The 27,984-nt window shown below is 34.4% G+C and overlaps 1 protein-coding gene across 3 annotated transcripts in view; it reads right to left on the bottom strand.

Annotated features, from left to right (window-relative positions):
- Nucleotides 1-27,984, bottom strand: part of PsGEF (Protostome-specific GEF) — a 199,928-nt gene that overhangs the window by 55,765 nt on the left and 116,179 nt on the right. For all 3 annotated transcript variants that reach the window (XM_074177906.1, XM_074177905.1, XM_074177907.1), the window contains exons 10-14: nucleotides 23,016-23,195; nucleotides 20,473-20,841; nucleotides 10,886-10,999; nucleotides 5,345-5,555; nucleotides 5,035-5,212 (exon numbers count right to left, since the gene is read on the bottom strand). In XM_074177906.1, the coding sequence (XP_074034007.1) occupies nucleotides 5,035-5,212; nucleotides 5,345-5,555; nucleotides 10,886-10,999; nucleotides 20,473-20,841; nucleotides 23,016-23,195 (1,052 nt within the window). The remainder of the gene's footprint in view (nucleotides 1-5,034; nucleotides 5,213-5,344; nucleotides 5,556-10,885; nucleotides 11,000-20,472; nucleotides 20,842-23,015; nucleotides 23,196-27,984) is intronic.

Raw genomic sequence — 27,984 nt, 5'->3', positions numbered from 1 at the left:
AATTGGATTTTTTGTTCGCTTTTTGAAAATAACTCTTGCAAAAAATAAGTATAAATATTAATTTTCATGTAACATCTAGAGGGCGCGTTTACTTTTTGACAGTAAACTTTTGGTACTTTTCATGAAGAAACCTAATTCCCACACCTTTTCCAAGTAAAAAAGGTACACCTCCTCAACAACGCTGGAGGTGATCGTTTGCGAGATATTTACAATTTTTTATATCGGTGCATATAACTTTATAGCCAAATTTGATTTCAATAATTTTTGTCACTCTCTGCTTGCAAATTAAGTTAATTAAATCGAGTAGGATATGAAAGTTTGTTTATAAAAATAGAAGTTCGCCGTCACATTTTTAACTATTAATTGACAAATTCACAGTTGAAATGGCTTATATGGTTTTTGCATACAGCTTGGATGACGGAAATTCAAGAGAAGCCAGACGCATCTATCAGAAAAGGTATCCCCAACGCGTGACTTTTGCGAATCTTTTCCGGCGACTTTCCGAATCTGGAAGCTTTGAAACAAATTCTGCAGTAGGACGGCTACGGACTACAAGAACTGTAGAATTGGAGGAGGCGGTTCTCGAAGAAATTGATGAACATCCAGAGACAAGTACAAGAAAAATCAGTCAAACTTTAAATGTGAGTCTCATGACAGTTTACAGAATTCTAAAGAAACATCAATTATATCCTTATCATATTTAGCGTGTCCAGGTACTTACGCTACGTGATTTCCAACCACGTATCGAATTTGCTCAATGCTTTCAAATAAAAGTCGAACAACATACACAAACATCGAAAATCCTCTTCACAGATGAAGCTAATTTTTCAAGAAATGGTATCATGAACTTTCATAACAACCACATCTGAGCGATAAGGCAAACTCATTTCCAAGACAGATTCTCTTTTGATGTATGGGTAGGCATAATTGGGGATTATTTAATTGGGCCCTATTTTCTCCCCTTCCGTTTGAATGGAGATGCTTGCCTAAATTTTTTGGAACACGAGCTTCTCCAACTCATGGAAGATGTTTCCATTGCTCTCCGAAATCACACTTGGTTTATGCACGATGGTTCTCCTGCTCATTTTAGCGTGATAGCAAGACATTTTTTAGACGTAGCGTATCTCCAATAATGGATAGGAAGAAGAGGCACTGACCATTGGTCCGTGAGGTCACCGGACCTCAATTTCGTCGATTTTTTCTTTTGGGGACACCTAAAATCAGCAGTTTATGCTAGCCCCATTGAAAACGGGGAAATGTTGAGGAATCGCATCTTAGCTTGCTGCGAAACGATAAGAAACACTCCGGACATTTTTCAACGGGTGCGGAATTATTTGATGGGGAGAGCAGAAGCTTATATTACTGTTGGGGGTCGTCACTTTGAACATTTGTTGTAACAGTTGTTTCGTTCAATTTTTATATGTTTATTTTCCTAATAAATAACATAGTACTTCTCCGAATTGGTTTTTTTAGAAACTCCGAAATGTAGCACTTTCTAATTGAATAATTAAACCTGATATTTTTTTTTAATTTGGATTGAATAAGCAGTTCGATAATGCTCAGTTCAGAAGAAGTCTGTACGGGTATACTGCGTATAAAGTTTGATGAAAATAACTAAAATTGCAAAAAACTTATGACAAAAACCTACCATGTTTTGAAAAATTTCAACTATCTGTATTTCGAAAACGAATCATTTTTCGTTAAACATTTTATAGGAAAAGTTGTTTATTTTGACGAGATCCACCACATACTTAGTTTTTGTAATGTTCTCAGCAACTTCACTTGGCGCGCTAGGAGTTAAGTAATATGTATCGATATAGAAAGTTTTAAATATCTCGAAAACGATCACCTTCAGCGTTGTTGAGGAGATATACCTTTTTTACTTGGAAAAGGTGTGGGAATCAGGTTTTTTCATGAAAAGTACCAAAAGTTTACTGTCAAAAAAGTTAAGGCAATTTGAAATAAATAATAACAGCGTACGCAGCGCCCTCTAGATGTTACATGAAAATTAATATGAAATTATGATTTCCCACATCAAAAAAACCACGGGTACTGAATTTCGTGCAAATAACTTATTTTTTGCGAGAGTTATTTTCAAGAAGCGAACAAAAAAATTCAATTTCAACACCTCGTATTTCCGAAACGAAACATTTTCGGACTCAAGTTCATATAGACTTTTTTTCTTAAAATTGTCTCAGGAATACGTCACTTGAATATTTCAACGTACTTATATTACACCCCGTATAAAAAGCAGTAGGTATATATAAAGGCAAATTCGAATAATTGTGATATTCTGAGAATAGTGTGATATTCTAAGAAAAACAGTAATTATATTTTGTTGTGAATATCAAAAGAAATTTTTTCCATTTGGGTTCTTGTAAATATAGTCAAAGTAGATAATGAAAAAATTTATTCGGGTAATCCGAGTATTCTAAGAGCGAAATTCTGGAAAAAAATGTTATTGTGAATAATAAATTAATTTTAAAATGGCCTTTGATATTATGACAAATAAATTAATAATGATAATTTTATATGATAAATGACTATTTTATTTGAACTAAACAAAAAATAAATGATAATAGTCCAAGAAATTTGTCAGAATCACAATCACCATTTTCTTCTTCAGTTTCGGAACTAGAATCTTCACCTAAATTTTTAATCAGATTTTCCGTGACTTCATCAATGAAAGGTTCTGCTTCCAAGAATTTTTCTTCCCACTTTTTCGCGTGATCACAGCGTTCCTTCCACTCTTCAGCACTAAATTATTGCTTTAGTAATGCCCGTACTATTTCCATGGAATTAAAGTCTGGGCGGTAGGAAGGTAAGCGTGAGACACTAAGGCTATGTTGAGTTAAAATTTCATCTATCTCGAACGTTTCATATTTTGGCTTATGGAATTTAATAAGGTTGTACAAATCAGGTTTTGATCTATTTGTGTCAAAATAAATATTTTTAGACTCTAGCCATTCTATCATATTTCATTTTCTACTGTAAGAAGTCGGGACTTTATCTTTATGAACATTGTGATGAGGCGCATTGTCAATAACCACGACTGAACGTTGAGGTAGGTTAGGAATTGATTTTTATACCATCCATTTTTTTATAATTGGTAAAATTCATTTCGTGATGGTAGTATCCGGTATTTTAATTTTATTTAAACATCAGTTGAGCATTGGGAATGAAGCCCGTCTGGCTGCCAGCATAAACAATAATTGATCGTTGTCTTTTGAAATGGGCCTAGCTAGTCCTTCATTGGAGTTGTCGTTCCAACAAGTAACAACGGTATGTGAAACAGGAATGTATATTTCACCCTTATATACAATCTTTTTGTTTAATTGTCTGTGAGATTTTATAACACATAAAAAAGCTATTCCTAATTGATGAATATTATGTCCCTCCATTATTATTTTTCTATTTGTTTTCGTTTTTCTCCAGCGGAATCCCATCAATTCAACTACTTCACGAAGAGAATCTTCTTCTTCTATGTATCCAGTTTCTTTTAATTCTCTTAAAATATTCAGCATTGTAGGCACAATTTTGTCAGTGTTATAACTGCTATTTATAATAATTATATGTAACAAACTTTTATCTGCGTTGTCTAAATCGATTTTAGGCTTTTTCCTATTTTCCGTTTTCCTATTTTCGTTGTCGATTTAAAAGAAGAACCTGCACCTCGTTCTATATTCCTTTGTTCTGTAACAATTCTTTGAATACTTCTTTCTGAAACACCTGTTGCAGCAATCATTCTTTCATACAACTTATCTAATGGAATGTCAAGTACCCCCGACGTCTTTTTTCTCTATATATTTAAATATATCAGAAACAATTTCACGAGTTCGAAATATCTTTAACGGAATACGGTCCTGAATTTGGATGTTCACGGCTCGAATAATCTACAGACTGATAACAAATTTCTACACATCTACTGCTCATCTTGAGGGAGGGGCCTCTCACCGGCCATGAGTCAGTCCAGCAGCTGTAGTTGAGTTTGCTCTAACTCGGACATCACAAATAGTGATTTTTTTAAATAGACTAGTTCGCAAATATTAGTACTCGGATTAACTGAATAATAATTGCTTACCCAAAGAGTATTGACTAGTTTGATTCAAATAATATCGATTTGGGAAGTGGTTCTGTGAAATATTGGGTATGGAAAGTTCAGTTATTTTGGTCACATGTCATTCAGAATTGGAAGGCATGTGACATCAACGGAAATGAAAGTTTTTGATAAGTATTTATAGATGAATGACGATATGATGCGGGTATTTGATGGAAATGGCTTTTAAATACACAAGCTCTAAGTGATGGGTGAAAGCAATTTGGCTCTCTACTTCTGCATCATTTTGTAAATATGGCGATATAAACTTCTGAAGAAGTTTTGATAAAAAAGTTCTAATGGAAAATCAAGAATACATAGGAGATCGACCGTCTGGTTGACAAAAGCTCGGAAAGCCTTATTCAGGGCTTTTCGGATTTCAGATTTTCAGATTTCAGATTTCTGAAATATTTCATTCATGCGTTTTAAATTTTGGGATTTTTCTATCAATTACCGAGCTCTGATCTTTCGCCAAAATATATTTTTCAAATTGTCTACGAGTACTTTTTAATACGGACTAGCATGAAGAGACTCCAAACACGGTGTACTAAAAATAGCAGTGATAACATCAATGCGAAAACCATTTTAAAAAATGATCATTGGATGGATCCAAAGCTGAAAAAGCATTGCTAATATTCCAAATCAGTATCTTCTCGAAGTTTTCGAATAATTCTCAAAATTGAGGAATACATGGTTTGCAGTAATTTTATAAAGAATTCAACGAAGGGTCAGAATAAAAAATACTTCTGGTAAGGTCACGGACAGATGCATCAAATTAAAACCTCCAACTAATTCAGTCATTTATTGGGAGCAAGTAAGGTAATTAAGTAATTCAGAGCTATGAAAATGACAATTGAATCTGAATTCAAAATCCAAATGAATTTATTTCATACATAACATATTCGCGAAATGAAAAATTCTAAAAAAGTTGTACTCACATTTGCCGTTGAAGTAAGTTTTGCCAAACGGCTTTCAGTTCAGCATTGGGAGCTCTCAGAATCACAGTTTTTTTGTTTGAGTTTTTCCTAGGTGTCCTTGTGAGGTCAGGACCGCAGTGAACTGTAGGACTCTTTGCAGTCTCACCCTCGGGATTTATTGTTATCCTGAATTCAGTATCTGAGTATTCAAAAAGAATCGTAAGGTGCATTTCATCGATTGATATCTAGATACATTCAGATTCGAAAATGATTAGAGAAGAAAATATAGATATAGATATAGTATTTCTCTTCATTACATTCGAATTTTTACCTTTTTTTCGTACGTTGAAAAACATATCTGTTATATGTGACAGGGGCAATGGGTCTTCAATAACGAACAAAACACGATCCCTAGAGGCCTTTGCAAATAATAAAAGATCACTAAAAAGTAAAGTCCAATACTGACGAACGTTTCGACCCTCCACTCTACTGAGGTCACCACCAAATATCCATTGTCGGCCAGGTTTATTTAGAACGAAGGGCTGAAAAAAATAATGTTATTGAATAGTATCGATGGATACTAAAAATACACGAAAAAGTATGAAAAAATAATGTCTTTTCAAAAAAATGAAATTCAACCCCGAATTATTGACGATAATTGGGTCAGTAAATTAAATATCTGACGAAGTCAAGATTTTTTGATAGTAGCCAGTTTCAGAATATATACTCACGATAGATCTATAGCTTCTATTTGAAATAATAGTTTTTGATAGAATACAAATTCATTTGATAAATATCACAAAAGACGGCATTCACGCTCTTCTTCAAAGACAAAAAATCCTCTCAAAATGATAAAACATAGCTATGTTTGATATTCCAGAACAGCTTTCAATTTTCATTTATCTGTTATTCATAAACTATCAATAACTGATTTCTATTTATACCGTTTGCTGGATATGAAGATATCCCGCAATAAAAAAGTAAAGATTGAAATGAAGTTTTCCCTTGATGAGTGGTGTATGAAATCAAAGTTTGAAAAACGTTGTGTAACAACTTCCATAGATAGGAGTTAATGTTACAAAATTACCATAAATAATATTTGTTGTATCCACGAGGTCATTTCTAAGTGTCTTTCAACTTTTTTGGGAAAATTTCAATCAACTTTTTTTTAGATTATTTTATAAGAACAGCCTAGCAACTACAAAATAGTGTTTTTGTATCCTAAGTTACAAAATTGTTCAGAATACTGATCGAAACGATATAACAATAAGTAATGTATGTATAGTATATACGAAGGTGATTCGAATGGCATAATTACTGAACGTCGGCAGTTCCTTTGTATGGAATGGGCGGAGTGGTATAATTACGGGGTCTAATCACTAATTTCATATGTGAGGTTTTGTATGGTATTGACTAGTAAATTTATCAGATCCGGAACATTAGTCTTTTCTTCATCTGTTCGGCTTTACTTCATATGGACCAGGGGTTCCCAACCTTTATGCATGTATAATATTTACTCTTCTAAAAGTGTTCAAAGGCTTTTTTAATTAAATTCCTGAGAAAAGTTCATATTTAATGGTTAGATATCTGTTTATTCATAACATGCTTATAATAAACAGGGAATAAAAAGATTGAAATGGTAATAATTCACAGTTTTATCTATTACCCATAGGTCTAAAAACATTCAAATAAAAATTATTAAAAAGTCAGCAAAAATGCTTCGTGATGGATGACACAATGCGTACTTTTGCATTCGGGAGCAACTCCCTTCATCTTTGCTGCTAGCCCTGTCAATTAAATTGGTTCGAAAGTGTTTCAAGACATACAACACATTGAGGAATAGGAATGTCCCTGGTTTCAGTCCCTGGCTTCACTTTAAAACCGTACTGTAAGTAGCTTTCATCGTATTTACGATTGGCCGGTAATTTATGTTTTCAGCACAATCCTTTGAAGTAGAAGAGGACGTCAGAAATCGATTCATAGTTCAGTTTTTGTATACGTAATCAGAATTAATAATCACAATACCCACAACGAACCTGTAATGCTAAGTGAAAGTAAAAGACAATCCTTTTGAAGACCCACAGCTTAAAAATGAAACATCTTTTGTTTACCAAATGTACTATCTGGGGATTCCTAGGTAAAATTCCTAAAGTGTTTTATTATTTTATTACCTAGGAATTATAAATTCCAATGTAATAGAAAAACGAAGATGTCAGGTTGTTCACTGGGTTATGGGTATTTCGTTTTTCTAGCGACCCGTGAGCTGAGTCATGTTTGCTATCAATAGCATGATAAACAATATCATCACCTGCTCTCAACTGTTACATATGTTGAATTTTTGGGTTCCTAGACGGTCATCTAGGAATAGTGTCACATTTTATTTCCACACTCCGCGTACAAATATAATGAAAAATCTCCAATTTATACAATGTGCGATACCTCTAATTCTGTTAGTCATGTCCTAGATACAGGGTGTCCCTGGACTTCCTCTTTTCCTCTCGGGAATGTATAGATGGGGTCAAAATATCACCAGTACTTCATATAACTTTTTTTCCTAAAAGTCTTCGTAACCAAGTTACGGGCCCTCGAAGTTACAAAATGAAAAATGTTTTTCTTTGATAACTTTTCAAGTGAATATTCAAAATCATCCAAATTTTGGTAATTGACTAAACAAATGAATTCCGTCGATTAGCTTTCATGCAGGAGTCAGTTGTTTTGCTACAAAGTCAGGAACGGACTACCCCCGATGGTCCACACCCCAAAACTTTGAAATGACAGATATTTTTTAATATTTTTCAACAAAATAAGGTTACTTGGACAATTTTATGAATAAAAGTACTCGTGTGGAAAGTCGATCGGAGCAACGAGTCTTGATAAAAATGTAGTTCTACTCGACGACATCAAACCCGCTCGTCCACCATTATTTGAAATGAATAATTATCAAAGCAGAAATAATAATGATAACGTTAATTCAACAACATTTATAACAGGAATAATACAAAGTATGCTAAAATGAAGTCGTAAACAAAAAGTACAGTACCTATATGGAAGTTTAAGTCACAATTGTGATAGCAGATATTTTTTCAAAAGAAATATCAAGTTCTGTAGATTCGTGGTGTTTTTAAACTAACAAGCTACTCTACTATGAAATATCGAATTCATTCCATATTTTGTATGTACATAATACGTGTGGAATAATCACGTTTCGTGTTGATCAGTTATCTGAATCTCATGAAACTCAACATTCGAATGTTTCAAATTCTTCTTCACACCTAAACTGTTGAAGAGTTTCACTGATAATTATAATTTTATGGGAGAAATTCTTTAACACGAATCTAAATTTAGCTGAAAAAACGCACATCGGAAAAAATATTTACTATACTAATAAAAAGCAAACGAATGAACTACAAAAACGGCTGCACATGATCAGGTGAAAAATATCCAGGGAATAATTATGTTCCATTTCTTTCACAGATGTTGACAAAAAACCTTTTAGAAAGTTTTGATAAAAAATGAGAAACTGGAATGCGATTTTGTTTTGTTGAGTGGTGCGTTGTCATATGACTATCATTGTATTGTCAATATTCTATAGGATATTTTGAATTGTTTTGATATGGCCGAACAGTTTACATTCAATGAATATGCAGATATGCATGTATTTTATGGACGAGCATTTTGTAATGCTGCAGAAGCTCGTCGTCTGTATTCCGAGCATTTTCCCAATCGAACGGTACCGTCAAGAGAAACATTCGAGCGTGTCGATCGCAGCTTGAGGGAGACAGGTATGTAATAATTGATAATTAATTTGAGCACGTTGTTTTATTTCGATATTATTGTAGGTACAGTTTTACCAAAACGAGGTGGTGAGGGCGCTCCTAGGACTGTACGTACCGTTGTATTGGAGGAAAATATTTTGGAAGCCGTCGCTGATGATCCTTCAATGAGCATCAGAAATCTATCAGAACAGTTCCATACATCCAAGTCCACTATTCATAGAATAATTAGGGAACAACTGCTCCACCCATTTCACATCCAGAAGGTACATGCCATGACACCTCAAGATTTTCCAGCACGACTGGAATATGCCAATTGGTTCATGGATAGGCAAAGAGAGGATATGACTTTTATTAATCGAGTTTTATTTACTGATGAAGCAGGTTTCAGTAGAGATGGAGTTATCAACTCTCATAATCTCCATATATGGGCCGAAGAAAATCCCCATGGGATATTGCAAACCAAACACCAACGGAAATTCAACGTGAATGTTTGGGCTGGTATCATAGGAAACCATCTTATAGGACCATTCGTTCTACAGGACCGATTGAATGGAGAACGTTATTTGGAGTTCATTCAGAACGATTTGAATGGACTTTTGGAACATGTTCCATTGCAAACCCGAAGAGATATGTGGTTTATGCATGATGGCGCTCCTCCTCATTTTAGTTTGATTGTGCGTGACCATTTGAACCATATTTTCCACAATAGATGGATTGGTAGAGGTGGGCCATATTCATGGCCATCGCGGTCTCCGGATTTAAATCCATTGGATTTCTTTCTGTGGGGGCATCTAAAAAGCCTTGTTTACGCTACACCTATTCACACAAGAGATGCATTGTTGAATAGAATAACATTACATTGTGAAGCCATACGAAACGACCCTGGAATGCTATTTCAAGTACAGAGAGGGTGTCTTCGCAGACTAAGAAAATGTATAGAGAGAGAAGGTGGTCATATCGAGCAGTTTCTGTAGCGGATTTTTCATTTCTGTTTGCTCTTGAGGCTCTTGAGTTTCGTTAGTTAAACGTGTTTGCATTATAAAAATTCGTTATGAACATTTTACCTATCATTTTCATTTTCTTTAAAAACTAATATTTTCGAATAATGGTAGACATCTCAGGATAAATGTTGTTGAATTAACGTTATCATTATTATTTCTGCTTTGATAATTATTCATTTCAAATAATGGTGGACGAGCGGGTTTGATGTCGTCGAGTGAAACTACATTTTTATCAAGACTCGTTGCTCCGATCGACTTTCCACACGAGTACTTTTATTCATAAAATTGTCCAAGTAACCTTAATTTGTTGAAAAATATTGAAAAATATCTGTCATTTCAAAGTTTTGGGGTGTGGACCATCGGGGGTAGTCCGTTCCTGACTTTGTAGCCAAACAACTGACTCCTGCATGAAAGCTCATCGAAGGAATTCATTTGTTTAGTCAATTACCAAAATTTGGATGATTTTGAATATTCACTTGAAAAGTTATCAAAGAAAAACATTTTTCATTTTGTAACTTCGAGGGCCCGTTACTTGGTAACGAAGGATTTTAAGAAAAAAAGTTATATGAAGTACTGGTGATATTTTGACCCCATCTATTCATTCCCGAGAGGAAAAGAGGAAGTCCAGGGACACCCTGTATATTCAACTGCCACATTATACAAATCAAAACACATTTCTTAGGTAACTAACAGTTCTGTTTTTATTTTTTTTTAATATAGATTCTCAAATTATATTATGTAAGTACATATTTGTAAATGCCACTGTTACTCCCTATTCTATAATTGGCTTCATCCTGTCGAATAGTGTACGTGTACCACTGGTGGTAGACGTACCACCGGTTGGAAACCCCTGGTAGAGACTATACTTGAATTTGGTCCAAGTTTACACCAGTGGTTTGAGTAAGACCATTTTACGGTACGTAATAACAACAATATAATAGTTTTGAATCGCAAGATTGAATCATGCATCAACATTCAGTAAATCAAGAATATTTTATCTTCGATCAAGTGATATTTTCGACTTTTCAATAGCCATATTTACATTAGATCCGTATAAAGAAGTGAATATAATTTGGTGAAGATATTTCTACTTACCTTGCACTTTGTGAAAACTAGCCTATTTTCTAAATCTTGTACTGTTAATAAGGGTCTTCCCTCTCCTAAGGGTTCCATCAGTCCACCTTCGGAGGTGATTTCTCTATAAGTTAACTGGAACATAAAAGTTATTGTTGACCACAAATGTTTTCGATTCTTTCCGTAAAGTTACACTGATGTCTTCTAACGCAAACGTCACCTATCAATGTCATTATATCGACGGCGGTAATTCATATTTGAAGAAGATGTTTGATATATCAACATGGCTTCTACAGAATAGTGAAACAATAAAAATCATCTCCTTACTAAATGATCTATCTGGTCAAAAGTCGAAGTTCTTTCATTTTCCAGTGTTGTAAGGTTGTTTTAAAGTTTTTCTGAAAATTTTTTGACACCTTTTGCCTCTTATATGTTTCTATAGATGTCGCATATAACAATCTGTTCGTAAGTTTTTTTCACGGATTACATATTCATAACATACTCAGTAAATTTACAATTGAGCGTATTCCTTCACCAAAGATTTCAGAAGACGGTGGATACAAACCAAGCGGTATGCACATTCAAATTCAATAAGTTTATTGATTCCAAAATTACAACTGAACACTAAAGCTCAATTTCATTTAAAAATTATGACACTTAATTCACTTGTTTTCTCATCGTTTTCCTTACTCTTTTCATTCAGAGCTAATCCTTGAAGTATTCTGTCGGGACTGGTGATAGGTGAAATGTTAATCAGGCGGACATAGCGTTTACAAATAACAAAATTTATTGAAACACCAACAAATGAACAAACAGAAAAATAATGTAACCTAGTGGCGAGGAGAATGAGAATTAGAATTGGGACTAGTTCCCCGTCTACATTTCAGTACCGAATGAATTTCGAAATAATCGTCACTGACAATATGGTCGGGGTCATAAATATATTCGAGAAGGGTCAACCACTTGGGCCCTTATCTTAATCCATCAACGTGTTAACAATGGCTGCCTACTCGGAACCTTCCAAATGGTTTCGTTCTAAATATCTATATGTTTTTTTGGCAATAACCGTTGGGTTGGAGAGAATAGAGTATTTTAATGATTTGCCATGAAAAAATACAAGCATGAATATTTTTTTTTTGGTCGTGTTCATGACACAAATACGTCTCGTGATCCGCTTTTATTGTGATTTTGGCAGTTAATTTCAATATAAAAATTTCGTTGTTTTTCCTAGTCATTGTGGAAAGAGGTACCTTCATCTTCAAGTTCTGGTGAGCTGTCTCATCTTCATAATTACGCAATTACATCCGAATATTCACTTCTCACAATGGATATCGAATAAGAATTTTGTTGTAAAAACTATCAACAAGCAATCTTATCGGAGATAGAAGAAACTTGACATACGATAAGACGGTAGTACGGGTGCTTGCTTCCGATTCACGTTGTGGGTTACTTTGGATTCGTTTGAAAATGCCTACTCCTAATGATATCACGCTAGCAGATGTGTTCAAGTTGATGTCAAACCTTGATAAAAAATTCGACAAATCTTAGGAAACGTTAGAACTCATACAGAGCGATCTCTCTACCGTCGATCACAAATTATCCACACTTGAACAGGAAAAAACGATATTGGACGGGAAAATAACTCAACTAGACGACCGACTTCGCAGAAATAACTTGCTCGTATTTGGCCTTCAAGTAGAAGATCCAGTGGATTCACTCTCTTATCTGAGCAACATATTGGATATAGAACTCAGTTTGTCCCATATCGACAATATTTATTACTTTCCGGCTATAAGTGGTGCGAAAATTCTCAAAGTTGAATTATTGGTCTACTGGAAAAAGTTAGAAATCTTCCGCAACATCAATAAATTGAAAGGAATGCAGATTTTTGTAGCAAATTATTTGAGTCCACAGGATCAAATCACTCATAAGGACTGCGAGGACACCTGAACACAGCCAAGAAAAACGGAATCAAAGCTTTCATTAGCTCGTTAACAACACGAAATATACAATTGACAAGATTGCCAGTAACCCTGAGTGAGTGTTGCTTTCTCCATCTGTGGCAAACTTGAAAAGAAAAGATCCACCTATTACTCCCGATCAACAAGCTGCCAAAAAAACAATTCCATTGAGAGCTGCAAAAAATCAAGATCCCAAATAATTGAATCTTTGTATAATATATTTTATAATATTTTAAGTAAAATTGTCTCCTTATGTCAAACTTCACATTTTGTCACGTGAATACCAGATCTTTGTCTAGTGATTTTCAAGAATTTAAGCAAAAAGTGTTCAATATATACGATATTGTTACCATATCCGAAACATGGCTGTCTGCTATAATAACCGATGAGTCTGTCTCATTACCCGAATACCAGTTATTCCGACGCGATTGAGATATCCGCGGTGGGACTGTTGCCATTTTTGTGAAGCAGTTTCTGAACGCTAACGTATTAAACCTTAATATTGCTCTCAACTCTGAGCATGTACGGATATCGTCTATATTCAACAAAAAAAAAATATGTTATTGGCTCTCTCTACAGGGTCCCAAGTTTCCCTGCGCACGATTATTTGCTGATCTGGAAGAGATACTATACTAGTTCCCACCCATGAATACATTCTGGTCGGGGGAGACCTCAACATTGATCTTCCGAATCCATCATCTCAGGTATGTAAGAACCTGAATGGGATTTTAGAATCCTATGGATTGCCTCATGTTGTTGATGAACCTACTCGTTACAGTGCGACACGAAGTTCTTTGATTGATCTTATAATGTGTTCTGAAGTTTTAGATATCACCGACCGTGCTGTAGTTGATTGTTCCACTTTTTCCGATCACAATCTAGTGGCATGCAAAATTGGTACTGGACATTCCAAAATTCTTGCCTCCATGCATACATAAAGGGATTTCAAATACTTCGATAATGATGCTTTTTTGGTGGATCTTACGGATGCCAATTTAGACTCAATTTATCAAATATAGATGAAAAAACTTCTACACTCAATTCGATTATCCTAAAATCTTTCGATTCCCAAGCTCCTCTTAGAACTGTTCGAATTTCGAAAGAAAGGGCTCCATGGTTGACAGCAAACTTGAAATTCATGATGAAACTGCGTGATAGAGCTTTTACCAGATTCGAAAGAAGCAAGCTCCTTCACCACTGGGATTATTACAAGCAAATGAGAAACCTCACAAACCGCACAATCAAGTAAGAAAAGAAGGCCTACCTGGAGTTCCGCCTCAAAGGTGATAGAAATAAATTTTGGAAGAATTTAGCTTCCTTGGGCATGCATAAAAATCCAATAGAACCATCCCTGAAGAGCTCACTAATGCCAATTATCTCAATACCTTCTTTTGTAAAAGCTCTTCACTTATCGCGAATTCAGGTAATGATATCTTATCATTTCTTTCCAACAACTTTGATTTGATGATCACAGTTTTGTTTCCATGATATAACTTCTCTCAATAAAATCCAATGCTGTTAGTGCCGAGAATATCAGCATTAAAATGTTATTGCTTTGTTGCCCTATTATCATTCCTCATGTCACACATATATTCAATATATGCATCCAACAATCAGCATATCCCTCATTATCGAAAAATTCTCAAATCATCTCGTTACCAAAAACCGCAAATCCCCAGAGTATCAATGACTTTCGCCCAATTAGCATCCTCTGTGCAATCTCTAAAACGCTGGGAAAAATCATGAACTTTCAAATGCGCGATTATCTTGATACATTAAATATACTGCATCCTACTCAGTCAGGTTTTCGAGCTGAACATAGCTGTACAACTGCACTGTTGAAAGTTATGGACGATATTCATGCTTCGGTTGATAGTAATAATTTGTGTTTACTTGTATTGTTGGATTATTCAAAAGCTTTCGACACGATTAGCCATCAGCTTTTATTAGTTTCGTTAAAATATCTCAGATTTTCACCCAACTCAGTTGAACTCATGAAAAACTATCTTAGTGATCGCTGTCAGTGTGATATTAAACGAAATCAAATCAGATTTTCTTGCTACTCGGAATGTTGTCCTGCAGGGGTCCATGCTAGGGCCACTTTTGTTTGTAATATATACCTCCCAATTCCCTCATTGCCTTCGTTACACAAACATACATAGCTACGCTGATGATACGCAGATATACATGCATTTCGAGGAATCTTCTGTAGATGACAGTTGCCGAAAAATTAACATAGATTTGAAAAGTCTAACTGAACTTACGGAAAAATACTGTCTTTCTGTGAATGTCAACAAATCGTTTGTCATGCTTTTTGGGAGGTCAGCAACTAGGAAAAAGAGCTTGAATAATATAAGCATCACTATCGATAACGTGTCGTTACCAATAAAAGGCGAAGATGACAATATAGAAAACCTTGGTTTGCTGATAAATCCGTCGCTAAGATTTTCATCGCATGTCTCACTGATTTTGAAAAGAGGGCATTGTTACCTCAAAACAATCTACCGTAACCGTGAAATACTGAATCGCCAATGTAAACAAATTCTTTGCGACGCACTTGTTTTATCCCATGCGAACAATGTTGATGTGGTGTACGGTCCTTATCTGTTACAAACCGATAAGAGAAGACTGCAAGTATTACAGAACTCATGCGTCAGATTGATCACTGGTTCGCGGAAACGGGATCATGTGACACATCACTTACCAAAACTGGGTTGGTTGAATATGGAAAATCGGCGTATCTTACATGCATGTACATTATTTCACAAAATAATAAATCACATGAAGCCTGCTTATCTCTACAACAAACTCAGGTTTCGGACCGACGATCATAATCTCAATTTGAGATTCAATAACTTGCTCACGCCCCCTCACCATAAAACTTCCCATTATCGTGATCGTTTTCTTATTACATAACCTGGCTCTTTAACAAATTACCTAACGAACTGAAGAATTCAAATTGTATTATATTCAAGAAGAAAATCAAACATCTTTTGCTTACGAATGAAATTCCTAGCATGCTGAATTTCAAGTGCTAGTATCTATTTTCGTTTTTTTTTCTTTTTCTTGCATCGACTTCTTTGCTTTTTAATTATAGTATTATACATGTGTTCAATGTGTCTTGCATACCATTTTATGTAGTATATTTTTAATCATGTTTGTTTGGTGAGATGTTTGCTTGTGTGCACTTGTGATTATGTTTACATAGGTGCACACATTTTTTGGTTGGATGGAAGAGCAAGATCTGCTCATGTTGCGATTTCTCCGTAGCATGGTCAGAAATTGAAACCTGCCATTTGATAGGAGGTTATATTTTTCTTTATATATACATATATATATATATATATATATATATATATATATATATATATATATATATATATATATATATATATATATATATATATATATATATATATATATATATATATATATATATATATATTTTCTTTGTATTTTGTTCCTATCAATAAAATCAATTATCATTATTATTATTATTATTATAAAAAACCTAGGCAGATGGATATTTTGTCCGACTGCTCGATAATAGAGTTATGAAAAGTTAATTTCCTAACAAGAATTTATAATACAAAAATAAAAATCAATAAATAAATAAAATGTTTCTGTTTCCCTACAGCTAAATAGTTGTAGGGAAAACCCTACAAATCTTAATTCTTCTACTATACACATAGCAACTATCATATCTGTGAACAGGATTGCCAATTCTAACTGAAGTTATCAACAAAAAGATTATTAATATTATAGCCAATATTTTTGGCTGTGATATTATACTCTGCATTCGTGACTTTTTGCCTAACCGGTGATGGTAGACTCAATTTTCTTACAGTTATAGCATCGCTGAACAAAAGCCTCTTGCTCCATTCCGTCTGACTATTAATATCTGAAGCTTGTATAAATTCCAGTTAGAGAATTTAAAATTTCATGATTTATCGAAATGTTCTGAAGGTGCTTTGGTTCTGATATCCACGGAATGTTTTTGCTTTACTACCAACGTCTTAATATGCGTTCAAATTCTGTCCTTACAATGGTCCATTTCTACAATCAGTTATTTGTTGCTGTAATCAGAGTTAACATCCAAAAATATTCACTCAGATATTGAATTTTCATCCGACTGTTGGTTGTTGGTCATTCTTTGAAAATCAATCGTTGCACAATTTATTCCATTCCTTCAAGTCATGGCAACAGTTGAATTATCTGCGCTAGTTGTCTCATCTGGGTGTTTTCACTTGAGAAACAACAGACTATCGCATAGATGTATAAAATTCCCCTAAGCTAATTCCCACTAAGCTTTGATGATTGTACCATGTTTGAAAAATTGCTGCCAATCAGGTCGATTTCTGTTGATGAACCAGCTTTCTTTGGATTTTTCTCATTTCTTCCGAGGTCTTTAGATTGATTCCTTTCGAATCCAAATTGTGTAGACTGGTTTTACCTTATGCTTTCTTGAGTAAATCTTTCATGATCCCAATCAACCTCTCCCACACCTCTACCCACCACGAAGTTGTTGGGGAATTGAATTTTCACGTTATTCTCTCGGCGGTACTAAACATTGTTACAATTTTCAAATCCAACTGCAAAAAACCATTTTTTACTCCAACAAAATTTGTACTCTGTTGGTCGTTCTTTTCTAGACACAAATATCCTTAATGATTGTATGAATACATCTGCAAAAAGTGGTGATAAGAGTTCCCAGTGAACAGTTCTAAAAATAGCACAGGTATATGAACATAAGCTTTCTCCCTAGTTCGAATATAAAATAGGCTGACTGAATCCACACCAATAAAATTTTGAAAACATGAGCTTGCCGGACACGGTTTTCAGGTAGTGCTACAAGTGAAACATCTATACCTATATTTTGATCTGAATTTGCGGAATTTCACATATTTAGAAATATTAGATTTCACTGCTTTTCTTCCTCTGAAACTCAGAACATTTCCCTCAAAATACTTAGTGAACCCTAAACTCCAGTATGAAATAATTTTATATAGTTTCATAGATAAGTTTACTCACCATGGAATGTTCAGATGGTAGAATGATGGAAACCGAAAATCTAGAAGGTGATCTCTTCCGGATACCTTAGTTCTAATAATAATAATAATAATCGTCTTTATTGTTACCCAGCTGTAGTTACATACAAATATTTAAATGAATTAGAGAGCTAGTTGCTGACATAACAAAAGGCGAAGTTCAACTTACTTAGCACAAGTGCTACTGAGTTGTTCTTCCTTATAATACCATCCTTATAATACCATCGCAATCGATAAAACAACAAAAACTTTCTAACTGAGAGTTGTTGAGCCCTTCGAAGGCTTCCTTTGGCAGAAATGTTATGATGTATTTTTCCGCCAACTCTATTTCTGTCTCATACGGCATTTCACAGTAAATCTTCTGATCCAACCAAGTAATCGAATAATGCGTTCTTGTGCTTCAAAGTTGCAAGAATATTTGTTTTTCAGGTCACTCAGTCTTACGCGGTTCGTGATCCAACAAAAAGGGCGTATATGATTTCTTCTTGTAAAGACTCATACCCCTCTCTTCAACTACAGATTTTGTAACATAGGACATCTAGGAACCGGTATCAAAAATGACTCTAACTCTTCTCGAATTATTGAAACTATTCAAGTTTATAACTAATGTATGTGAATAGGAACCATTTGGTGAATTATTTTCTATATTAGTTTCTGTTTCAGTAGATTTTATCTCTGAAATTTCAGATTTTGGACACATGATTGCATAATGTCTACCACCAAAAAATGTCCTTGTTACGAATACACATTTTCTAGAAATGTGCCCGTAATTCAGATATATGTAACAACATGATTTTTCAAATAACTTATGTTAGCGATCTCATAGAGTCCATTTCTTGCTTTCATTACATGATTCGCTTGAATGTATTCCACTACAGAAACTACTTTTCTTGTCTATTTTATTATTTATCAATCCAGAAGCAGTTGGTAGACTCTGAAATTGTCGAGTAAAGTTTTTCTTTTTGGATTTACCCTGAATGTCAGATCCTGACACCGCCAAAGATATTCTTTCCTCATTTTCCACTTATTTTCTGAGGAATATCATTAATTTATCTAGACGATCCTTAAAAGTGATTCACTGTCGTAAAGACTACTACTCTGCCATACATAAGACGAGATTCCATTAGAGGATAAAGAATAGCTGCACAAGTTTCTGAAGTTACATAAAGGGTTCCTAACACACGTAACTGAGATTCCATTTTATCCTGAAGGACACTCAAATTATTATGGTTGGAAATATTGTTCAATATCAGCTTCAACAATTCTCGTACATAAAAATCCACTAGATCTTTCCTACCGAATCGTTTCTTCAATCTTTCAATTACTTTCAGGTAATTTTTTGCACTGGGAGGGTAGCTATCTATGAGTTGACGAGCTATTGAATCAGGTAGAGTTGCTTAAATCAAATACTGGAATTTATCTTCCGGTGCAATATCTTCATTATCATTGACTCTTCGAAACTGTCTCCAAAAGTAAAGCCAATATTTAAATTCGCCACCGAACTTTCTGGACTCGATTTTTGGTAATAATTTCAATTGGAGTCTTTTCTTTGGACTACTGGAACATTGAGAAAGTGAATCAGCAAGCAAATCCTGGTTTGAAAGACTTCCTGTCATATATTTGACCTTATGAAATGCAATTTCAATGCAAATTCATCGTCTGATATAAAATCAACAACTTTTACATGTAAATCCGACAAGATTTCGATTTTTTGTTCCAGGAAATTAATCTTGCTAAGTATGCTAATCTTCTCGGTTTCCTTTTTGCCAAACAAAACGGAAACATCGTTGAAAACTTTATCAAATAAACTTCGTTGGGTATCTAGTAGGTACTTTTTTCACCTTCTCCATAGTCGAAGTCCTGTCACGATTAATTAATTAATATATTCTAAATTCACCTATCCGATGACTGAATACGTCGAATGTGGGACGAATATGTGTGATTGATACAGTAAAAGTACTAATTATATTCAAAGACTTTCGTAAAACTTAACTTCTTTTCCAAGTGACATAACACTGACAATCAATCAAATCGCATAAACTCAGAGCGTTCAAAAAATATGTGAACTGTATAATCAAATAGATCTTGCAACCTGATCCACCGGATTCCCGGCTTCGTGAAGGCTACGATCTACTGAAAATCATTGATCAATTTCAGAGTGAAACAATGTCCCAATAAGCCAGTGCACGATGACTAGAAGCTATCTTTTGGAAATTAAGTAATTTCCCCACAAAGTTTCACTCAAAAAATATTACTTCCACTTCACCATCTTTCTCCAGGTATAGTATGGATCGACTTACGAATTGAAGGCATCTCAGTATAGAATCAAATACGATCCAATGAAGTTCTTAATTTTTTAAGTTACTATCAGAATGAATTTTAGTTTGTCGATTTCTATTGTTTCAAAGTTGCTATTTCAATGAAATTTTGAACAAAAGTGATTTTTTGAAAAAAAAAACAGTTTTTTTTCGACCTTCCACAATTTTCCTATGAAATATTGTACATATCCGTATTCACGCAATTCAACCATATATTATTTCGATTTCAATTAAATTCCAAGGTATATTTTTCACTAGATTTCATCTGAAATCCTTCTTACCTGTAAGTCATGTACAATTTGGTTTATCACAGGAAAGTCATCATGATTTGGTTTTGTGCTACCTTGTATCGTTGTCAGTAGCCTTAAAATGTCTCTATAATGTTCTAAAGGCTTGTGAATAAACGTAGTGATATCCGGCCTCCTTCTCGGAATCTGAGGTACTTGAAGGAACCGGCAGAAGTCTGAATTTGAATTTTTAGTCTTGTTTGCTAATACACAGTCAGCTTTTTTAATTCCTGAGCAGTAGCGTTTATACGCTGTAGTTATTTCGTGCACTTTCATGTGATAAATTTTGATGAGGAGATGTAATTGAGGCTCCCCGTCTTCTTGATTAAGGTGATCCAAGATGTCTTCGGTGATTCTGAGAATCTGAAAAATTGAAGATTACTCTGCATTATTATTGCTGTACTGACGGCAATACCACTATAATGTATTCTTTCATTTTGTTCATTAAGATTTGGATATTTACGCTGGTGTATCAATGAATAAATACACAACTTAAGTTTTATGCTACCCTAAGGGAGTTAAATATTTTTTTCTTCACCAAACAGCAATAATAACAAACTCTGAAGTACCGTTCTCATGTCACTGTTTTCCTTTTCCCTTCGAATTCTCAATTTGTTTAATTTTCCTGAGTAGAAAGAAAGAAATCGTTGAGTAGAGGCAATCGGTAAATTACCAATTTCAATATACTGCGCCCATTTATTCATGACTGCATTCAACATGATTCGAATTTATCCAACTAGGATCGAACTTAACGCTAAATGCTGTGAGAGAGTCTCGCTGAGCTGGACTTGGTGCTTCGGCGAAGGCTGGAAATCTATTGTGCTCCAGCAAGAGGCTGGAGCCAACTGGGTTTTAATACAATAAGAGAGATGATCAGTGGGACAGTCACTGAAACGGTGAACCGAGGTTGCTCACAAGGCTCCTCTCTGGGGCCGACATATTGGTTGATAGTGGCGGGAGACTAGTTTGAGAGAACCATGAAAATGAAGTTAAAAAGTTTTACGGAGCACTAACCATCGTCGAAGAAGCCACAGTTGAAAATATTGAAAGGAGGTAGGAAATACGAGTATATTGATAGAATGTGAGAGACGGAAAGAGCAAATGCGACATAAGTATAATATTATGAAAACAGAATATTTCTGCACAACAGCAAGGAGAGAAGAAGAAGAGTTGGTGATAAAAGGGAGATAAAATCAGAATGAATGTTAAGTATATCGGAGTTGTGGTCGACTTGGAGATGCTTCTCGTGCAAAACCACAAGGTAGCGAAAAAAATATGGGTGTGCATCACCCATCGGTGATGAACCGAAATAAGTGAATGAAACATATAAGAATGCTTGTGGAGTAGAGAGAGTGATAATAAGGTGAACACGAAGCAAAATATGGTAAAGAGTCTATTTCCACTCGATATAAGACTGCATCTTTTCCTTGCAATGTTTACTCACTGGAATGCGCATGTCAGAAGTGAAAAATCAAAGCTAGAATGAAAGAGTTGTTTCCAAGGTACTGTCCTGGAATATCGTTCGAGAAAGAGAAACGGGTAATGAAAGTTTGTGTTCATACCGTTGGGAGTTAGCAAGGAAGAGGTGGCAAGAGGAATTTTGTCAGTTCGGATTTTCATTGTCTAATATGATTCTAATGTGATTGGAAATCTCTGAAAGAACAAATAAAATTAAAATGATTAGCTATAATTATATTGAGCGATAAAAATGTGAAATGGAATTGAAATAAAATAAAATTTAGCAAAAAATAAAAAATGGAACAATTAAAAATGAAATTAAATTAAAGAAGGTTCTAATCCAAACTACTTCACAACGTATCGATTTTTAGTATCCACAATCGTCTTCGGATGATGACTGGGCTATTCCTCTGAGAGATGAATATTTGTAACTCATTCGAACGCTTTCACCTATCCCCTCTTCTTTCTTTCCGCTTTACCGGTTTAGCGGAAGATGCATTGAAGAGAAAGAGTGAAGAGAACAAAGGGGAGAATACGGAATTAATAGTAGAGAGAATTGGAAACAGGTACAAATGGACGACTGTTTCATACATTATACTGAAAGGCGGGTGTAAAATGATGGATCACAGGTTACAGGTGATTCGACTGATTCTGGGGCATGATAACTTCCCAGTTTCCTGGCATGTTTCAATCTGAACAGATATGGTGAAGATTGGTGACATTAAATGGCGATGAAAGTAATGGAACTACAATAGTTGGTGATTTTGACTAGATCCATGAGTGTGTGAGATGTTTCTGTAAACTGAAGTTTGTCGGTTACTCAAAAGATATTAATGTGAATTGAAAATGTGGTGGCGTCGATTACTAGCAAACAAATTTATACCATGAAATCCAGGTTTGAGTTTCTTCCATTCTCTTTCTAAACAATCTCAAAAAAGTTTTCATCGACTTGAACATTTGATTACTGTGATAAAAAACCCTATTCATAAACATTCAAACATTCACTGCCTTAACCAATTCATTAAAACTTTAGTTACTTAAAAAGTTTACTGTACAATAATCGTTAGCATAAATGTTACCTCTTCACAGTTCTGGAATAATATTCGATGTTCCGCTGGGGTAATGAGATCCTTTCTTTCAGCCAAAGCCGACACAAACCTAGATACTGCAAATTGAAGGCCCGTGGCATACTGCTGTTCTTTGTTTATCAACTGATACATAGTTCTATTACGGTTTTCTTCAGGATTCTTAGACGGCTTCTGGAAAAAGGAAAAGCATTCAATTATGATATAGTCGATATTTAAAAATAAACACATAGAGGTTTGATTATACAGGGTGTTCCTTAAACACATGCTAATATTTAAGGAGGTATTTCTTAGACCCATTTTAAGAAAAAAACTTCCTATGGATGTATGTCCGAAACGCCTTAACTTTTGAGATACAGGGTGGCAAAGTTTTCAAAAATAATCAGTTTTTTAATAATAACTGAGATAATTTTGTAGACATCTTTGGCATATTTGGTAAATATGTTCCATGCCTTAAGGCGCATTTTTTGATGTACAATTTTCTTAATTGTCTCTGCCAGTGGCGTACGTACGAGTTTTGAAATGTATATTTTTGGCGAAAAAAATACTACGCCTCTGCTTTATCTTAAATTAAAAATTATTTTTGGAATCTCCATACATTTTTGAGCATATTTGATTTACTGGGTTTTCTTTGTCCAACGCATGGTTTTCGCTCAAAAAATTAAAAATCGCTTTACTTAAGGATAAATTCCTTAAAAATCTGATGCGGTATCGTGCATCGACTGAAACCAAACTAAGCATGTGTTTAAGGAACACCCTGTATAGATATAAAGTTCTTCTGCAAAAAAATCATATTTTGTGTCATATTTTAGCCACAATATCTATGGTACAGGTGGTATTAATGGAACGGATAGAAACGCATTTTTCTGAATAATGTCAGCATTTCAATAGATACAATATTTTTATTCGAACAATGATTGCTGACCCATACACAACAAAATTTTGCTTCAACGGATCATGACCTAAAAATTCAACAAACAAATATTCGATGAAACATGTGATCACCATGTTATAGGAGTATATAAAATGCTTCAGCAAAAAAAAATTCGAAAGAAATTGTTTTCATTTCCTTTCCGTAACTGGATGAGTTTTGAAATGGAATCTTTGAATGACTCTATTATAATACTTAACTAACTTGATTAGTTAAGTATTAGTCCTTTGAAGAAGATTATTATGGATTCGAAATGAATACACAATTTTAATGAATCACTTCAACTACCAAAAACGTTCACACCATATAGGGTGTCCCAGAATCCATTTAACAAGCGATAGTCCCGTTATTTGTGAAGCTGAAGGTGGTATTGAAAGACATCAAAATTCCCTTCTGAGATGACCTTTGAACTTGTTGTAACAATTGTAGTTTTTAAGAAACTACTCCAAACATAGGTTTTTTTAATGGTACCCTCATTTTGTTTGAGTCTTCAAAGCTTTGCAAAGTAGAGCAGAGTTTTGATTTTTTGACTGAGAGACATGATGAATAACAGAACAATGAAATTTTAGTGGAATTGTATTATTTTACAAGAATAGATTGTGAAAATATAATTATTTACATATTATTCTCAATTCTCCGTGATATGATGTAAGTTATTTACAAATAGTATAATGAATATTCCTTAAATGTACCAATAAATAATTGATGATCATTATTCGCATACTTTTTCATAGTGATCACTTAATTTTTTTATTACGAATTTTTTTCGTGAATGATGCCCTACACATCCTACAATCTCATTGATTCAGCAGTGACGAAAAACTTGGTTGAACAGAGATAGAAGAAAGGTGCTTGGGACAATGATACTCTATTCGTGAGTATTGGGAAACAGAAGTGTCCCATGAAACTTTTTAGTGAAATAATGAGTATTTATTTTCTTTTGAAAACTTTCCTCAGTGTGGAAGAAAGTGACCTCCAACATAATTGTTTTTTTATACAACTTTAAATTTGCCCTCATCAGTTTCTGCCAATATACGAGGTCTGGTAAAAAAAGGGGAATGTTCAAATTTTGAGGGCTACGTACATTCGATTAATGATTTTTATTTCTTTTTTATGTTGAAACACTTGTCCAGAATATATGTTCACAGTTTCAGCTGTTTAGCATGTTCAGTTTGTTAGTGATAGGCATAAAAGATAGAAGTGTTTTGCGTATTCAGCGATTTTCTGCTATCGAAAAAAAGGATCATTGAATTTGTATCTAATTTTGTGTAAAACATGAAATGGAGTGCTCAAAAACAGTGGCATACAGTGATTGTACTCTGAATCGAAACACTTTTTACGAGTGGTACTAGCTTTTCACAGAATGTCGAGATGTGAATGACGACGCTCGCACTGGACACCCCAGCACATCAACAATCGATGAAAATGTTGAGAAATTGAAGAAAATTGTTATGATGAATCGTAGAATCACTATTAGAGAAGTTGCTGAGTATGTTGGTATATCGGTTGGCTCATGCCATGTAATTTTGGGCATGAAGTGTGTGGTAACATTTGTTATGTTTTAATACATTTTTTTGTTTCAATGTTTTTGTACAGTCTAATCTAGCGCCTCCTGTATTTCGACACGCCTATCACTGTTGATTATACATACTACGTTGTGTAATTGTATGTGCCACATTGTGCTCGACGTGTCGCATTACAAAGTACTCTAGACTATAGAGGGTCATAGGCAGTACTCTATAATCCACCAAATTCGATAATCCGACATCGTTCTACAAAACGGTTGTTAGATTCAACAAAAGCTCTCATAAACGCTTTCGAAGAAGCTCTTTTCCTGTTTGGTTCAGTCCTGAACTCAAGAAGAAAAGGTTTCATTAAAGTTATAAGAGTTGTGTCGCATTGATCTCAATATGTTTCGTAACTTACGCACTCAGTGTGACAGGTTTACCCGTATTTTTTGCTAATTATATGAATAATTCAAAAAAAGTATTAATAATACAATAATATATAAAAGTATCAATTGGTTCTAAGAAGGAATTATGGTAATGCTAATTAGTAAAACAAACAGTTATGGGGAATTTCTCTAATTTTTACTACTTGTTTCGATTTCATTGCCAATTTTTAATTTTATTTACACACTGTGCTGAAGTAATAGCCTTCAAAACCTATATTTTTATTTTTAATATCTTCCACTTTTTATTTTACATGAACTGTTTGAAAAAATGTGGGTGAATGTCCAAATTTTGAAATTTTTATGTAAGTATACTCGTCCTGTACACCAAATATTTTATGTAAAAAATGGCATTAAATGTTCAAAAACACTTGAAATGTTGACAGTGGCATACGGTGGATTCACTCTGAGTCAGAAAAATGTTTATAAGTGGTACAAGCTTTTCATAGAAGGTCAAGAAGATGTAAATGACGACGCTCGCCATGAACGCCCAAGCGCATCAACAACCGATGAAAATATTGAGGGAAAAAAAAGTGAGAAAAAATGTTATGGAGAATCGAATAATCACTTTCAAAGTTGCTGGGAATGTCGGCATATCGGTTGGCTCATGCTATGCAATTTTGGGCATGAAGTGTGAGGCAGCAAAGTTCGTTCCAAAAGTTGCTGAAATTTAACCAAAAAACTGTCGCATGAGCATCGTCCAGGAATTGTTGAATCAACGGCAATTCAGGTTTGCTCGAAAGAATCATGGGTATATGGTTCATGGATATATGGTTATGACATCGAAATCGAAGTTTAATCATCCCAATGAAAGAGCCCAGAAGAGCCAAGACAAAGAAGACCCACTAAGTTCGATCAAATATCAATGTTTTGCTCACTGTTTTCTTCGATTACCATGGCGTAGTGCACCACGAGATCTTGTCACATGATCGTACGGTCAATAAGGAGTATTATGCTCTGTTTACGAGAAGCAATATGAAGAAAACGTTCGGTATTATGTAAAAACAATTAATGGCAATGGCTTTTGCATCCCGATAATGCATCGAATCGCTGAGAGAGCTCTAGGACATGCCATAAAGTGCTTTGAGGATTGGAAAAAACGCTGAGGAGGACTACTTTGAAGGTAAGGAATTGATGAATGAATATATATTTTTTGAGAAAACTGAAAATTTACCTTATTTTTTTTATCTCTTAGGGCACAAACTGTTGGTATAGTAGACTCGATTCCAAGAAATTACTGTATCAGCTAATGAATAATTAACTGTTTTCAATATTTTGATTATTGAATAAAAATACTCGTGATAAAATGAGATCCTCTGCTTTATACTTATATTGTATGTTGGTTGGAATGAATAAAAAGCTATCAATATCTGCTTTCAGAGTCTAGAACCGTCTTAGACATACTTCGAAGAACGCCCGTATAATTAGTGAATATTGCTCAAAATCGAATAAATCGTTATGATTTTTGGATGCTATGCTACGAAAACTGCGAACAGTGTTCAGTATGAAAAGTTGAAGTCAGAATGAGGATTCAGTATAGTTCATCTTCTGATGAAGCCAACTAGATTCATGAAAAGTGCGTCGGGAAGATACTGTATATTTTTCAGTTTCATTGTACCAAATGAGTGTAGGGCAGAATATTTGCAATTGGTATTTCTCGCACCAAACAGGTGTAGTATAAATGATATTGTGCAATGCTCCTGCATTGATTCACAAGAAGTGTGATATAGGTACTAAAAATTTTTGAATTTTATTTGAAGAAGAAATGTTTGAGAAATAAGTCGGCGTTGACGGTTGAAACAGGTAAATACCCTTTTTATTGAATTGATGGATGTAGCCGTTACTACGTGGTAGGAAATCATAATGAAGAAAAGAGAATTGAAACTTTCTGTGTTTTTTACCACTTTTATTTTTAACTAACGTTACTGCAGTTTCGTCCTATAAGGACATTATTTTTATATTTTTATCACTTTTGTGGTAAAAATATTTTAATGTATAAGTTTGAGAATGTCCTTATAGGACGAAACTGCAGTAACGTTAGTTACAAACGAAAGTACTTATGATGCACTGTTTGGAACCTT

The sequence above is a fragment of the Leptinotarsa decemlineata genome, unplaced genomic scaffold, assembly GCF_025532065.1.
Source record: "Leptinotarsa decemlineata unplaced genomic scaffold, Ldec_3_MD MMD2_tig00003335_RagTag_RagTag, whole genome shotgun sequence".
In the NCBI taxonomy this organism is placed as follows: Eukaryota; Metazoa; Arthropoda; class Insecta; order Coleoptera; family Chrysomelidae; genus Leptinotarsa; species Leptinotarsa decemlineata.
Note: the sequence above shows the minus strand (reverse complement) of the source record. Positions and strands in the feature narration are given on the sequence as shown.